General features: G+C 36.0%; 1 protein-coding gene across 1 annotated transcript in view; it reads left to right on the top strand.

Annotated features, from left to right (window-relative positions):
• The first annotated feature begins 4,254 nt into the window (after positions 1–4,254).
• HFM1 (helicase for meiosis 1) overlaps positions 4,255–17,329 on the top strand; it is a 38,172-nt gene continuing 25,097 nt past the window's right edge. Inside the window, exons 1-11 of the mRNA XM_063344290.1 lie at positions 4,255–4,349; positions 4,744–4,865; positions 6,326–6,647; positions 7,413–7,678; positions 9,044–9,091; positions 10,863–10,933; positions 13,081–13,213; positions 15,568–15,719; positions 16,064–16,141; positions 16,281–16,442; positions 17,168–17,256. Of these exons, the coding sequence (XP_063200360.1) occupies positions 4,279–4,349; positions 4,744–4,865; positions 6,326–6,647; positions 7,413–7,678; positions 9,044–9,091; positions 10,863–10,933; positions 13,081–13,213; positions 15,568–15,719; positions 16,064–16,141; positions 16,281–16,442; positions 17,168–17,256 (1,514 nt within the window). The 5' untranslated portion in view covers positions 4,255–4,278. The remainder of the gene's footprint in view (positions 4,350–4,743; positions 4,866–6,325; positions 6,648–7,412; positions 7,679–9,043; positions 9,092–10,862; positions 10,934–13,080; positions 13,214–15,567; positions 15,720–16,063; positions 16,142–16,280; positions 16,443–17,167; positions 17,257–17,329) is intronic.

The raw sequence follows: 17,329 nt of genomic DNA, 5'->3' as shown, positions 1-17,329 counted from the left end.
TCAAAACATATGGCAGATCAGATGTTAGGCTTGGGGAAAATCAAAAATTAAACTGTCTCAGAGCAGTTGAGAGACTGCTTTGCTATATATTTTATGTGATTTGTGTGTGTGTTGAGGGAGATGTCACCTAGGGAAGGGAATTGAAGAAAAAATAGCTTTAAAAAATGAACTGTTTGTATTATGGCTTTAAACTTTAAAGTCCGGTCAGCTAAAAGCAGATGTTGTGAACTAAGATGGAAACTTGCCTGAGGCCAGAATCAAAGAAGGTTTTCTCTAATAGTAAGAAGTAAAAATGCTTTCTGGTTTCAGAATTTATTATAAGCACAAAATGAATGCTTATTGTATACTTAAAAGCACAAACATTTCCCCACTTTTATTCAAATTACTGAATAATACTGGTGGCTTCAGAATTTAATTTCAGACAATGGGTTCATTAGCAATCCTGCTTGTATTCTAAACTCTTTATCATGAAATCTTTTGTTATTCTGTGCTGGCCAAGATCCTGTCATGTTGGAAGTAGGAATGAAGTGCTTCTTAGCCTTGGCTGTCTGCCCAGTAATTAGGTGGGGAAGTGGATTAAAGCATCTAAACATGTGGTGTAAATCTTGGAATACTGTAATATGACACAGTTCTATTAGGAGTCTTTTTAAGGTACGAATAATAAAGGAAAGACCTCACGTACACAGAACTGTAAAAATGAGCATAACCTTTACTACATGCTTTTAATTGACCTGGGCTTGCACAGTCTGAAAGAATACACTTACGTTATGTAAACATACAATGTCTGAGAATTTGAAATGGAAAGTTAAAAATTAATCAATATTTTCAAGAAAGAAAAAACAATAAAGTTGATTAAATAAAAATTATTTATGTTAAAATCAATCAATATTTGAGAAAATCTTCTGTCTCCTTTTCATCTATTTATGTATGAGGAAATACATATTTACAGTAGCTGCCTCTATAGTATTTGTTGAATGGCATGAAGCTTTGAACCAGCTTAAAATTTAGTCTTTCTGAGACAGTTCTGCAATTTATTTTAAATTTACTAGTTCAAAAGCTATGCTCTAGTGGCAAGTCCAGAATTATAAGTTGCAATATTTCTGTGGAAAAAAAAGTAGCAGCCTACTTTCCTCACAAATACGCGATATTGTTTCAATTCATATTAATTGTTTGAGGCAGCTTTGTTGCTCTAGTTCAGCAGCAGCAAGAAAAAACACTATATGAATGATTTGGAGAAATCCACTAGAAAATATTTTAGGGATCAGTGTTTTCAGTATATTTATTTCCTCCTGTAGGAATCCCTTTGATAACAGAGTCATATGGCGCAAGAATCAGACCCCTTCTCTAATTTATACCAGGGTAAAAGTGAGTAAGGACTTTTCAACAGATAAAATAATTCCCCATAAACCCATGTTTGGACAAGCTCTAAATCTGGTACCAATGGAGTCCCTCCACATTCCTTTTTTACTGTTTTAAGGAGAATTTAGCCCCTTCCTTTCCCACTGGTTTCGGGATTTGTGAGTGCAGACGGTTTGTCAGGCGTTATGGCCGGGCCGCCCCTCAGAGAACAGGCGCCCGTCGCGGAGCGGGCCCGCCGCCCTCCATTTCCTGTCAGCGGGACCCCGCGGACCCCGCCGCGGTGACAGAAATCCGGAGCCGGCCGGCTCCTGCGAACTCCGGAAGGCTGGCCTGCCTTGGGGCGGTGCTCGGAGCGGACCCGGTGTCAATCGCTGCTGGACCAGCCGGGCTGAAGGGCGGTGGCCGCCTTGGCCGCTGCGCTGCCGCCATTTTGCGCGGTGGTGGCGGGCGGCGTTGTCGGCGAGGTGGGGGCGACTCTGTCAGGAGCCTGGCTGTGAGGGCGGGCTTTGGGGGCTCGCAGGAACGGGGAAGGAGCGCTGTGAGGTGGGCATGCGCCATGTCCCTTCTCCACTGCCGAGAGCGAGCAGTTGAAGTTGGTTTGGTTCGGCACCCCTGAACGTTGTGGCCTTCACTTTGGGCCCCCTGCAGAGAGCACGGAGGTGAAATACAGAGGTCTGAGGAAAGGATTGGGTTTTAGGAGGGAGGTGAAAAGCAGAGGGTCTTAAAACCAGAGCAAAACTCCTTGAGGCATGCAGCGTTTGTAATAAGTCTGTAGTAAACTGTTTCTTAAAAGATATGAGAGGTCTTTATTTACAGGGATTGGCAAACACCTCTTTGTAAGCGTGAATCAATGATCTGTGCTGCTCCTGCGAAGACCTACTCATTTCTCTCATGCTGCTGTCTTGAACATGCGTTTTCCCTGTGCTGTGAAACAGGACTGAGAGTATTGAAAGGACCCTTTTGTTCCTGTCCATCTTGGAGACATGTTTTGCCTTTTTTTCCCCCCCTTTTTTTTTTCTTCATGGCTGGGAATTTTGAGGGCCAGCAAGCAGGTGGAAGAATGCAGAACTGCATAAAGGAGTGTTGTGCTGTGACATCTCCCATCATTTTTATGTACATCATTAAGCAATTGGAATTAATGGAGCCAGTCAAAGAATAAATGATGTGCAAAGAGCGGGGGCCTGAAGGGCCGGGGAGATTATAAATATTGTGAGTAACAAAGACTGCTCAAGGGTAGGAATCACAGATCCAAGTTATTTAAATGGCAGTTACTTAATCATAGATCAAAGATTCCTCAGCTGAAGTATGAAAACCATTTCATACTGGTGTGCAGTGTTTGCAGCTCCTTGGAGCTGGTGGAGTGGTGGTTATTCAGTTGGGTAAGCGCTTAACCCAGATAATTACTACTTGAATAACTTCAACTTGATAGTACTCCAGACAGATGCTTTCTGCTGCCACTACTGATATCCAAGCCTGAGAACTCCTGCTTTAGATTGCTGACATTAAAAGCATGTGAAAGCATGGTGTGAAAATTAACCAGCTTTGTTAGATTTACTAGTGTGATTTATAAATTCTACATTTATTAGTGTGAACAAAAAAGTGGCAAAACCTGGCGGTGGGGGAGTGGCAGAAATTGGCAGAGGTGGTGTTGCAGACTTACTGTGTGTAAAGGAGTGTAAAAGGGACATTGACAGATTTCGTGTTTGAAGTTCTAAAACCTATCTTCTTCGCTGTGTTCACAGACAGTTTTGATTACATGCTCTGTATTCTGCGCTGGTACTGTGAAATGTTTTCTGTTTTAAATTTGAAACACTTCTCTATAATATTTGAAGTTTTACATCTTCTGTGGAAGAAAAATATTTTTAAAATTTTTGATTCACAGCCGACGGTATACAGTAATCAAGTAAACTTGAATCCTATTTGCAAAGTACTCTAAAAGATTTTTTTCATATGTTACTAATGAGATGCTGGAGTACAAAAGAAGTGTAGCCTTTGGTTTATCTCTGTAGGTAAAGAAGATAGCTTTGCTTTGCTATTTTTTCACCAGATTTGGCCTTTGTTGAGTTTAATAAACTCTGCTGAAATTCATTTGGTATTTTACCATTTGTTTCAGTGAATCTAAGACTTTTGACTCATAAAATCCTTTCTGTGGTATGCTCTTAGTGAGATCTTTGCTTTTTAAAGTTGTCCTTAAGCAAAATTAAGAGCTGTGAAAGTGCTCAAACACAAAAAGAGAGCGTGTCTAATGCCTGGAGTAGGTGCTAATTGAAAAATATTTAAATTAACTGGAGTATTCTTAAAACTGGTGTATATGATAAATAATTTAGAAAGGAGTTGGTCCCATACTCCTGTTATCTAGGTAAGCAATTTGCATGTAGGTTAAAAATAAAATCTGTTTTACTTGTAAATTAAAATAGTTGTTGGGTTGTGTTAGATAGTAGAATAATTTTATTTTGTAAAAATTGACAGAATCTGATCATAAGGCAGATCATATTGTTCCATCAGAACAAAAACAATCTGACAAAAAAAATACAGTCTGCAGTTGTATAAAAGAATCTTAGTGTTATTCTTAGAAATCAAATATTTTAACATAAACTTTATGTGGATCTTCACTCTTACCCGTGTTTTCTCTCCTGATATGTCATGGTAATGTAAAGGTTGTTTAAAGTGCTGTCCTACAAGATTTTTTGATCATAAGTAATAGGAACCATATTTTATCAGGAGAGAGATTTTCTCTTTTTGAAGAAGAACTAAAGGTGCGGGCAAGAGCTCTAAAAGAAAAAAAATCTCGGAATTACGTATTGGCACTTAGAACTAATAAGCTTTCTATTGCTTATGCAGGTTCAGTTGTAGTAATTTCGGTGTCACTGTTTTTATGCTGTGTTTTGCAGATTGAGGGACTTCACATTTGATCTAAAAATGTTCAGCTCTGCAGACGTGGTCTTTTCATTGGATAATTTATTTTATGAAAGACCAGATACAAGACAAAGGTAAATCTTTATTGTTAAATATATACATGTTTTCCAAGTTTTTCCACACACTGAATCATTTTACAGCAGAAATTTTTTTTCGTAACTCCCTTTTCTGTCTATCAATAGAAATGCTAGAAGGCTAGAAGTTTCCAGGTTCATAACCCATACTTGGAACTGTTTTTCCAGGCACGCTGAAGTTTGAATGATGCAGATGTATCTTAGGGCTGTAAAAAATACATGTTATAAAGTTTGCCTCTTAAATTTTCTGTGATTAAAAATCAAAAGAGTTACAGAATAAGAACGTTTTTTATCAGGAGAAACAGTAGGTTATTTATAATTGCTGATTTTGAGCTAGAAGTTGTGGAGGATGCTTAAAGAACGCTTTTCCCTTACATTTGTGTGTTAAAAATAGGTATCTAGAAAATGAAGAGCCTAAATTTTGGTGTATTGCACCTGCTCCAGCTATTGCTGAAATTCCAGCGGCAGAGGAGTTACAGAGAGAACTGGAAAAAAACACAGCCAAGACTCATATGGGTAAAATATCATAGAATGGAATCATAGAATCATTTAGATTGGAAAACACCTTTAAAATCGTCAAGTCCAACTATAAACCTAAGGCTGCCAAGTCCCGCTAAAGCATAATACTGGACGTTCATGGCTTAACAAATAATTAGCTTGACAGATAATTTCTCGTCTCTTTTAATGCTGTGAAACATGAAATAGTCTAGGTGTGCAAATATAGACAAAGAATGTATTTTAATTGAGAGTGATGGTCTTACATATGTTTGCAGTATTATCAGTCCTCTTTGGGCATATACAGGCTACAAGTTTACTGTGCAGAGTGGGGAAGGTAAGAAGCATAATCAAAATTTAAGCTTTTCCACATTGTTCCATGAAGCATTATAACACAGTGGGTAGCAGGTGTAAACGCATAATGCAACACATGGATCTGATGACCTGTCTGCCACCCAAGGAACAGAGAGTTTATATGAACCTAACTTTGTCTTCCCTTTTGGGGCTTTTTTCAAATTGCTGTTCAGGAGGCCAAATTTGAATCTGGCCATTGATTGCTACTAAGTGAAGTATTCCTTCTGTTTAGACATTGAGGATCACCTTTAGGACATTTATTTTAAAGAACTTGGTTGCTTTATCTCTGTCAACTAGATTTCTGCATTTCTTAGCTGCTGTGCTGATTTATGATATTCTCTATTTAGGAATTATGTTGTTAAGGGAGAAGGGGTTTTTTTTTCCTACTTTATGCAAGAGCAATTCCATTAAGAACTACTCATTGGAATAAGCTTTCTGGTGTTTGTAGAATTGGAACTGTTGGGGTTATGTCACAAACAGGCCATTGTAATTTTAAGCTTCTAGATGGATAACACTGAAATTGATGGGCTGCGCAGTAGAGCTCTAATGTAATCTCGTTGCATTCAGTTGCTTATTTCTGCTCTTGCCTTTGTTTTGCTGACAGCAATGCTTATATGGTCAGCCAGATCAGGACACCGATCCTACTGAGAACTAACGCCGCAAAATGTGCTAATTAACGAAGATGACTATGAAACTAGCTTGTCACCAACATCATTACGAATTTTGGCTAGTGAGATTGTGGGGTTTCTCTCACAGCTGTTTGTAGTAGAAACTTCAAGCTTGGTCATTGTGTAATTTTTTTAAAATATGGTCTTTATTCTGGGACAGGGTGAAGAGTTTCTATCTTACAAATTACTTTGTAGTTCTGAGGAATAGTTTTGCTCCGTTGGTTTGTATAGAAAGCATAGAAAGTGACCCTATTTTTATAACTTTTTAATTGACAAGAGATGCATTGCATTCATAAGCATGAGTCATAAAATATATCCTAAAGTTCTTTCAATAAGGTAGAAATATCAGTTTGGATAATATATGTGAATTTGGCTTATTCTGTGTGGAAGATATTTCATTAAGTTACTATGAATAGGAATATGAACATTAATAGAAATAATCATTTATTGGTTTTGGAGGAGGGAGAAAGCACCAGAAGTTTATACAACAATGTAAGAGTAACACTGAGGCGGTAAATGATAGATCACCAGCACCTGTTCATTTTGGCATAGCCTCTGAAAAAGAAGTGCTCCAATCAAGTGTAGGAGAAAGAGATAAAATTAGGTTTTCGGGTGAAAATCTGAAAATGGTTTCCTTGTTTCTCTCTTCTGACCAAGATAAATCTAAAACAGGAACAGGGGTTTCTCAGCAACCTGGTGCAAGTTTTTCACAAAATAAACTATTACGTAATTTTCCAGAAAATGGTGACGATGAGAGTGTCCATTCAACATTAAGTAAAAGGTATGTATCCAGTAAATTCTGATAATTTACCAACTGTCAGAATCATATTGCTATTTTAGATTGATTTTTTTTTAAATGTGGAGTTTTGGATCCTTCAATTGAAGATACTTTATCAGGGCTCCAGACACTAATTCTTTTGAGTAAAAGGAAAAAAGATGTTTCCTTTTGGCAATATTTTAGTATTGTAATTACATGTGTCCTGAGCTCAGCCTCTTTTATGAGAAAAGTAAGGATGAGGTTTGTTGCTTTAATTTTAAAGAAATTGTTAGATAATAAAGGTTTTTCAAAATACTATTTTGAGTTCTTTATCCACATGGTAATGAGCAAGAGGGCTAAGATCACTGGCTTTTCAGAGCAGAGGTCAGCCAGCCAGGAATACCTTGAGTAGTTCTCAACATAGTTTTGCTGCTGCCTGGGAGGAGGGGTTTTAGAGAAAGAAACTTCTTTTCTATGCCCAGCTGTTATCATTCCTCAGAACCTGTATGTCTTTATTGTTTTTAATTATACAAAGATTGAAGTTAATCTGCTGTTAGGATTCAGAGCCCATCAGTTTATTCTTTCTTGAATGGAAGTAAAGTTAAAATGTATCTTGAAAGGAGTCGTCTTCAGGTAAAAGAGTGTAAGATCACATAAAGTTAGATACAAACTTTTCTTATGATTGTGTCTTACTAGTTCTGCTTCTAATACAAACTCACGTATTTTTCAAATATTAGAGAAACTCTGTAACATTACAACAAACTCATGAAAGTCCTGGATCTTTTGCAGCTTATTTAAAATGTCTGGTTATATGTATAAAACTACAGAGTTTAAAGATAGTTCTGTGGATGTGAACGAAATTGATACTTACTTAAATACAAGTGAAAACATGAAAGAAGTGAGAAAAGAACGCTTATGGACAAGTGATCGTCATGCTCCAGTAACTAAAGACTCAGATTTTACTCTGCATAGGGTCAATGATGGGGACATTGCATCTAAAACAGGGATTAAAATGAGACCATTTCCTAATGCTTCTGAGATCCTGGATATAACAGGTAATTATTATTACTCTATTTCAAAGAAAAATAGTTCACTGTCTGTCTTTGGTGTATAATAATAATAATGGATATGCACGATCTGAGGTAAAGTGAAAAACAGTTTCCCACTAGCTCAAGGTGAGATAATTGGCTAAATTTGATGTAAGATACTGCAGTTCTATGAAACTTAATTGCATTGTTGTTTAATATGAGCTGGGTAAACAGTTTATGAAGAAGATTCACATTTTCAAGAGTGCCAAGTCATGTAAACTTTTTTGAAAATACCCCTTCAAATCAATCCCCTAAACAATTTGAAAAAGAGCAGCCTCATCCCCTCATGTGGTAAATAGTCTCATCTTCATTTGAAACCAGACAGAAATTGAAAATGGAATGTTTATTTGTGATGCGGCTCATACTTTTGTCTTTGTAGAAAGAGATTTTAAATAGGAGAAATCTGGAAAATGGAGGAAAGTAGTGAAAATTTTGATGAAATGATAAAATACTCGGGTTAGAATTTATTTTTTAATGGTTTTTAAATACGTGTGGTTTATTTCTAGATTTTGAGCTTTTTGGGCGGCCAGAGACTCATAGTATCTGTGGCATCTACCTTGTATACCTGGCTAACTGCTACAGAAATATGGAATAGAGAAATAGTTCTAGCAGAAAATTGTAGGGCAGAGCTGTGGCTTAAGATGGGATTTGGAGGCTGGTCAGGAATGGAAAACGTGATTCCTGTCTGATTGCCTTCTGAGCAAATAGTTGGATGGTTAGGCTCAGAGGGTGATAATGGGTCACAGTCTGCCCACGTGCCTACTGCAGGGGTCTGCCTTGGAGGAGGGGGCTGCCAGGAGTCTCATGAAATTCAGTAGGGATGAATGAAAAGTCCTGCCTCAGGGAAGGAGAAGAACCCCTGGGGATCCCCTGGGATGGACTTGCTGAGGGCATCTCTCTGCGGAAGAGTGCCTGGGGTCTTGTGAAGAGCATGCTGAACGTGAGTGAGCAGCATGTCCCAGCGGTAACGAAGGCCAACAGAATCCCAGGCTTTGTTAACCGCAACAAAGCCAGGAAGTTGACGGAAGCGATTATACACTTCTTTTGGGCAGTTCTGAGACCATGTCTAGGTACTCCATCAAGTGTTGAGCCTCTGGTACAGGTAAGACATCCTTAAACTGGAGTGAGTTCGCCAAGGGCCACCAAGACAGTCCTTTCAAATGATGAACTTGTGACATCCCTGTCCTGTCAGCTCCCTCTGTATCACCTGAACCTTGTTATAGCCTTGCAGCTCCTCAAAGAACACGTAGCTTGGGGTCAGGAAGATATTTTTCATGGTTGTTGGTTGAAAACAAATCTGGTTTTATAAATCTACTACTTTTCTTTCTTTAGGAACTACAGGAAGAAAATTGGAAATTTTGAGGGCTGTCACAGAAATACGTATCCTTGTATTTGCTGTATTTGATTTACTGATTTTATTACAATGCTTTTATATTTACAAAATTATAGTGTTTAATTTGTAGCCATAAGAACTCATGCATTACACTGTAATAGTTTTGATTTGTAATGTAATGCTGGGAATCAAATGATGAATAGATTTTTACCCTTTGGATTTCCAAAGCTAGAATGCAAATACAACAACTTACAGATCATTCATTGCTAAGCAAATTTATTTCAAACTTTCAAGTTTTGTCCTCAAACCTGTTTATTTTTAAAATGTAAAAGGTAAAATTTTTAGTTTGCATAATATATATTTCAGGCCAGATTTTATATGCAAAAACATGTATACACATATATCCCCATACGCTTTAAATAAAGGAAAAGTGAATTAGTATTTAGGCTTATTAGGAAAACTGAATCTCACTTTTTGTCCCATTTTATCAGGAGAAAATAAACTTCACATATTCCTTATAGATCTGTATTTATGTTCCAGTGTGCATACAGTGTATTTCCATTCTTTAAGCTGATTTTACCATAATTTTCCTTCTTGCCCCTGCCTTGAACCCGTAACATAATTAGCCATCCCATCTATATCTGTCAAACTTTTTTTTTTTTGCCTTTTTCCACACTTTTCATTATTTTGTTTGTAGTAACCTGTCAAATGGTAGGTTAAATATCTAAATTCAGGCAACTTAAGTTCATGTGGATAGTTCTAAGACGTGTCATAATTTCCAAAATGAGTAAAGACTCAGTTGTTCTGATGTTGCCAATTACACATAGTCAATGTTCTGCATTTTGAAAATAGATCACTTTTATCTAGAGGGGTTAAATTTTAGAGAAGGTTGTGTTTTTTTCAAATCCATATTTTCTTTAATATTACTTGCTTATCTTCACCCATTTTTAAATGCTTATATTTAACTGCTTTTATTTCTTATTTCACTCCTTCTTCGTTTCCTCTTTATTTAGCCTTTTAATGTAACATCAATTTGAGGCCTCAGCAATTCGTTGTTCTTGTTACTGTTGGTGTTACGTCTGACTGCGCATCCTCAGCCTGATCGGATGGTTACAGTTAGTCTGCTTGTGTGGCTTCAATGCAAGTCCAGGCAAGGATCTGCTCACTCATTTGGATTTGTAATGTAACAATACTCTCTTTCCTTTTACTCATATTTTAGGTAAGAATGTTGTTGTTTGAAGAATACCCAGTATTAGCAATTGAAAATACCCTTAAAACCACTGTGAGCGCTAAGAGATCGTAGGTGAATTTTTTTGATAGTGTTATGATGGCACATACAATATTATGCTAATTAATTTGTGTTATATTAAAAATTTAATGTGACCATTGACACTTTAGATGTACTAATAGCAGTGCTCTGGTTGCTCTTATATCAGGTTTGCAGTGTAGAATAAAGCTTTTATCCCTTGCAGTTTCACATTCCATAGTTGTATGCCATTCTATGAAACCTATGCCAGGGAGGAGATTCTTGATTATTGGTATAATCCTGAGACCTCTGAAATAGGTAGTGTTTTTTTCGTGAAGTGGAATATATGGCACACCAAGAATCTAAATAAAGCTACTAAATAATTTAGTAAGTTTTTGATAATTTTTTACAAGCCTGTATCAGTGAAATATTGTTGCATATGTTTTAAGTTTGAATTACAAGAAAGAGATGCATTTAACATCTATGTTCTAAACTAACATGTAAACTAACATGTTCTAAAACAGATTTTATAATTTTCACTCAATGGTTTTCAGTTCCTTAACCATTTCAAGCGACCCAATTTAGAAGTATTTTTAAGGAGTTCCCATATTTTAACTATGCACAGTCTAAAGCTTTGGATGATGTAAGTACGAAACATTCACTGCAGCTGCAAGTAGTACTTCATAGATAAATTTAAATGTTACTTTGATATTCAGAACTCAAAAGGGGTTAGAAAACTCTAGTATGTCTAGAACCTCTTCCTGGAATAGTTGAGCAGAATTGTGCTTAACTGGGAGAACAGACCAGAAGAACTGTTAAAAATGTTGTTCACAAATACGTTTGTGTGAAGATGTGAATTAGATGTATATTTATGCATACAGATTAGTAATATTTTTAAATTACTTTCCTAGGAAGATTAAGAAAAGCAGAACTTTAGAGAAGGTTGTCCTTTTGGAGAAGTGATGTTTGTCCATGCCCTTTTTATCAGTTATGCTCTTTATTTAAAACCCGAAATTTATTTTGAAAGCAACCAATTTGAGAAAGATTGTATTATAGGTATTGCAGAGAGGAGATACAGGTTCTGTCAGAGTCTTAATAGAGCATTTGAAATTTTTATTCAGCTCTAGGAGAAATGCCAGTGTCATTCACAAACATTTTTAAGCATTTTTTTAAGCTACATTTGATGTTGCAAATGTTTTTGTTTGAATTTCTTACCCACTAAGTAATGTCTTATGAAGTGAAGATTTAAGAATGGTGTGTATATGAGCAGAATAATTATTTGGGGAGCTGTATTTTTTCTTTTTGCCCTTACATTTTTAGTTTTATGCATAGATTTGGGGTATTTTTCCTTATTTCCAAATTCGTTGTTTATTTTCTGATGAGAATTATGTATCATGTTGGCCTGTAAAATAATCGTGTGACTTTTTGTTCCTGGAATAATGGAAAACCACAGCTGTAAACAAGATTTACTTTTGTGAAAGCTGCAAAAACAGAGTTCTCAGGGCAATAGCTTTTAAAAAAAATTATTATTTTTTTTGAATGGCTCATGTATTGGTATTCCTAAATATGAACTGGTTTGTAAAGCACTGGGAAGGACAAGGTGTGCTTATTGCTCATGTGTAGAACGTGACGTGTTCTTAAAAAAATTAAGAGAAATAGGCGTATTAAAAAGATAATTGTCTTGTGTGGGGTTTTTTAATTGGTTAAGCTTGCAAAATTCAACTTGGTAGCAACTCCGTGGTTCCAAGAAATGAGTTATAAGCGTTCAACTTAGTAGAATTTCTCTGATTGACTCACAGTAAACATTGCAAAGGATTATTTAACAAAAATCAGGGAAAATTTTGTATTCATACAGCATTCATACTTCATTGATTTTTGTGAGCATTGGAAAACTGGGAATGGTAGATGAAAAGCACAGCTAATTCCTGCAACTGTTCAGCAGTACTGTCAAGTGTCAGTCATTGCTACAGTTATTTATAAATCAAGTACTAGGTGATTCCCATTCATCCTTGTGAACTCCTAACAGTCATAGAGTAGTTTTAGAGACTTAACAGACAGAAAGGAAGGAAAAAAGGAAGAGAGTAGTAGAATCCATGAGGAGTTGGGAGGGAAGGAAGGAAATTAAGCTGCACAGAGGTGCTGCTTGGAAGGAGGATGAGTGAGTGACACTGTGGAGGAAGAAGGAGGGTAGAGTCAGCCCAGTCAGAGGAAAATGAGGGAACCTGACATGGACATGCCTGGCTTCTAAGATGGTGGAGGATAGAATGTGAAGGAAGGAAGGAAGCATAGTCATACAAAACCTGCTTTCATCATTACTGAAAACTTAACATTCTGTTAAAATTATATATATTCAACAATGCTGGAATTTTGAATGCAGATTGAATTACAGAAGGAAAACAAATTGCACTTTGAATTTGAGCACAAAAATACCACTTTCTGATGAGCCTGTATTTGGTTGTCATCGGACATTGGCAGTGGTTCTGTATTAATGTCATCTAAGGCTAGATACTGGTTTTTTTTGTGTTTGTTGCAGAATGGTAGACTTTATTACATAATAACCTTTGATGAACAGTATCTCATTTACATTTCTGTAGCAGATGCGTAGCAGAAGATGTTCTTTCTTTTGCTGTAACTTAAACTTCACATCTCACAAAATTTTTTAGAGGACTACATATATCAATGTAATAATAATTTTCTTGTGTCATTTTTCCCTAGACAATGCTCTTGGAATGTATGAATAGGTACAATGGATAGCTGTGCTGTATTTACTACTTTGCAATTCTTTCCTAGCTTCTTTATACAGATAGGAATTTTGTGATTTGTGCTCCGACTGGCTCTGGAAAAACAGTAATGTTCGAGCTAGCTATTACCAGATTACTCATGAAAGCCCCACTGCCTTGGTTAAATATTAAAGTTGTTTACAGTAAGTATTATGCAGCTTTAAACATTTTGGTGACAGCAGTAGAAAATGTGTTCTGTAAAAAAAAAAAAAAAAAAAAAAAAAAAAAAAAAACAAAAACCCAAACCAAAAAAAACCACACAACAAAAAAAACCCCAAAAACAAACAAACAAAAAACAGCAGTTCTGTAAATGTGAAGATCTGGAGTGAGTGCTTTAATGACAATGAAATTAAATATGTTAGGAAATTGTGACCTACCTCTTTTTAAAAAAAGTTGTTTCTTTTAGGGTTTATTTGTGATGACATTGTAACTATTATTAGTATTTAACAGCGGTGTGTAATTGTAGTGTTCAGGATTGCCTATACAAATAAAAATAAAAAAATCTTGTAAACAGTTTGTCTTCTAAGAAGGCAAAACGTACGCAAAAAGGGAAGAAGGAAGCAAAGGAAACTAAAACAAATACTTTGTGGCAGAGCCAGAAATGATGCAGTATCTTTTTTTATGCCTGTCTGTTGCTCTGAGATGAGGAACAAATTTTCCAATATTCACTTACTTGGCAATGTTTCATGCTAACTGTTGCTTTCTCTCTACTAGTTCAGAGGGAACAGAGCTGTGGTCTTTGGGAGTTTAATTGATCTATATAGGAACTAATGAAAATACTTGAAAATAGTCAAAACAATTACACTTTTTTTCTTTCCTTCCTGGAGAATTGAGCTCATATCCTGTAAATCAGATTAAATTGGTGGTCTCGTCCTACTTTTAAGTAATTCATACAGTGATATATTTGTCAGTTTTGCTATTAATGGTAAAACTTTATCTTTACAAAAGTTTCGACCTATTTTTTTTTTTCAAATTCCAATGTGTTCAAATTCTTACAATAAAGCTAGTGTTGATTTCGAGTTAACTGTGTATTGTAAACAGATCTTATATAAACAGGTGTGTATTATAGTTTGTCTGCCAGCAGATCAAGGTGAAGCATTTCAGCGTACTATAATGGTTTTGATTGCCTTGGTAGAATTGATGCAAATTGGCTGGTTGGAACTTTGAGTAAGGAAGCAGTTACCTGCTGGTGGAATTAGTTCTGCTGACCTTTCCAGGTTCAACAGCGATGGAGAAGGAGATCTGTCAGTTTTCCAAATGCTTGAACAGAGGTGTTGATTAGATTACGTACTGCCGGAGTGTGCTCTGGTACCTGGTTCATCAGTTGCCCAATGTATGTGAGTTAGTTTGCAGTAGTTGTCTGAACTGGTGTTGTTTCCCAGTAGCTTTAACACATGCTAAGGATTAGCAAATGAAGTTCCGGGAGTAATCGTTGGCTTCTTGCATTCTTGCATAGTGAAAGATTATTACGTTAGTAATTTTGTGAGTTACTTGCTGGTAGCTTAATCAGTTTTCTGGAGCTAGTGATATCCCCTGCTTTATAGGCCACTGATACGCTTATGGGATTTTACACCTCTTTCTGAAGCAGAAACTGGTTCTTTTATATCTCTTAATTGTAGGAATCGGTTGTCAGCTAATATGCAGAAATGGTTCATATTCCAGTGGCTCTAGCCTAGAATGTAATTGCTGCAAAGTTTGTTTTATTACTACTGGTTTCAGATCGTGTGTAGATCACTACTTCTTTCACTTAAATCACTGCATTTTACATATAGATTACCCATCCACTATAGACTTACATATGTTGCTAGTGTCAGTCCTTGTAGAGAATTACTTTTGATTTCTAGAAATCAGCTTCCATCTCCAAAAGTATAGCATGTATCCTCAGGAAAGAAAAAAAAAATATGAAGAAATAGATTGGTTTAGGAGTCTGTTCATGAGGACCAGCATCAGAACTACTACCTGCTGTGTTAGCTGCTCAGTATGACCCTGACTACACTTAACTGTACATTTGGTTTAAATGATAGATTTTGATTTCTTCTGGTATTCTGTCTCTTGATCGTGCATAGTTTCTCATTTATAATGCCTTTTCTCTCTGAATACAGAGTGTTCAAATCATTCTGAACGGGGAAAAAGGCTGGTATTTGTTTGAAAAGATGTATTTCCTGTGTTTTTTTTTCTCCTGAATGATTGTTTCCATGTGGGGTTGAGGAAAAAAACAGATTAAAAGAGGGCATAAATAACCTGAATTAAAGGGTTCTGTTTCTGATTGCTGGTGGGGAAGGACTGGGGGCCAAAGCTCAACATTGATCTGTGCTCATGGAACAGAATAATAGGGATAATAATAGCAGTTACAGATTTTATGGTTCTGGGAGCAAAGCTGATAATTAGGGAAATTAAATTCAAGAAGACATCTTTAAAATGTATTTAGCACCTTTATCAATACAGTTGAATATTTGGTTTTCCTGATATAACTCTGATTATTTTGTGTTATTTTTAGTGGCTCCAATAAAAGCTTTATGCAGTCAGCGTTTTGATGATTGGAAAGAAAAATTTGGACCTATAGGACTCAGCTGCAAGGAACTGACAGGAGATACAGTGATGGATGATTTATTTGAAATACATCACGCTGACATTATTGTCACTACTCCTGTAGGTTTTGATCCCAATTCTTACAAAAACCTCGAATAGGCAGACATTAGTAGTCTGCTAGTTGTACGTTACTAGGGCTGCTCCTTTTTTGTAGTAAGTAGTAATTTTATGATCCTTATGCTTGCCTGCACACTGCTGTGCATAGTATTAGTTCATATAAACAACAATTAGTAATAATGTGCCAGATGACACATACATGACATTAGCATGAATTAATTTAACTGATTTTACTTAAAGATTTATTAAAGTTTAGGCATGTCTGCCCGTACTCTGCTTTTGGCATATGTTGGCCTTTAAAACATCTTCCACCTTCTGTTCTTTTGTTGTGTTGTTTTTTTCCCTAGGAAAAATGGGATAGCATGACAAGAAGGTGGAGAGACAACTCTATAGTCCAGCTTGTACGACTGTTTCTCATTGATGAGGTAAGAAAATTAATGGTTTATATGCACTGGTTTTGTTCTTGAAGGTAAAAGGAAACTTAGAAAATATAAGACTTATTTAACACATGTATAGATTGTAACTGGAGAAATATTTAGCAGATCTTCCTAAAATTCCTAATAGGTGCATGTTATAAAGGATGAAAGCCGTGGTGCAACATTAGAAGTTGTAGTCAGTCGAATGAAGACTGTTCAGTCTTCTCTTTGGCGTCTTTCAGAGAATCATGAAGCTGTTCCTCCCTTGAGATTTGTAGCTGTTTCTGCAACAATCCCAAATGCTGAAGATGTAAGAGTTACATTTTAACTGTATTTTAATTAATGTAGTTGTATTTTTATAAAATTTACCTGGAGTTATAAATTCAGATTGATAACAAAGTTGTCATTTTGAAGCTGTCAGCTGAAGACAGCTGTGAAGTTGATGTTAATGTAAAAAATGACCTACAATCATACGTAACTATCAGCCAAGTATGGACATACTTCATTTTTAGATTTCTGTTCATGATTTTTTTCTCTCTTAAGTAAAAATTAATACAGACTTGATATTTCAGTCTGAATTATATTGGTCCTGTAGAAAGCAGAACTTCACCTGTGATCTTAATGCGAAAAGCAATGTCAAATGTGTTAATAGTTTACATGTGACAAAAGATAAATTAATTATTATGTTAGAGCAGAGAGTGGTTAAAAGCAGGAATTTATAATTTCCATTCTATTTCTTCTTTTTTAAAGATTGCAGAATGGCTTTCAGATACTAAGATGCCTGCTGTATGTCTGAAAATAGATGACGATCAACGACCAGTGAAGCTACGCAAAATTGTTCTTGGTTTTCCTTGCAGTGACAATCAGACAGAATTCAAATTTGATTTAACTCTTAACTACAAGATAGCTGGTATTATACAAACATACTCGGAACAAAAACCAGCACTTGTGGTACAACAGCTTTTTTTTCATCACATTTGAAATTGTTTCTTTCTTAAAAGTGTTGATTCAAAAAAAATCTTTTCTCATTTATAGTTTTGTGCCACAAGAAAAGGAGTACAGCAGGCTGCTTCTGTTCTTGCAAAAGATGCTAAATTTCTACTGAGTATTGAACAGAAACAAAGGTATTTTTATATTTGAGTTGTTAATATGTGTTTTTGTGTTTTGGTAAACCTGTGACATCTGTGAAGAAAGCTG

Source organism: Chroicocephalus ridibundus, chromosome 8, assembly GCF_963924245.1.
Source record: "Chroicocephalus ridibundus chromosome 8, bChrRid1.1, whole genome shotgun sequence".
NCBI lineage: Eukaryota > Metazoa > Chordata > Aves > Charadriiformes > Laridae > Chroicocephalus > Chroicocephalus ridibundus.
Note: the sequence above shows the minus strand (reverse complement) of the source record. Positions and strands in the feature narration are given on the sequence as shown.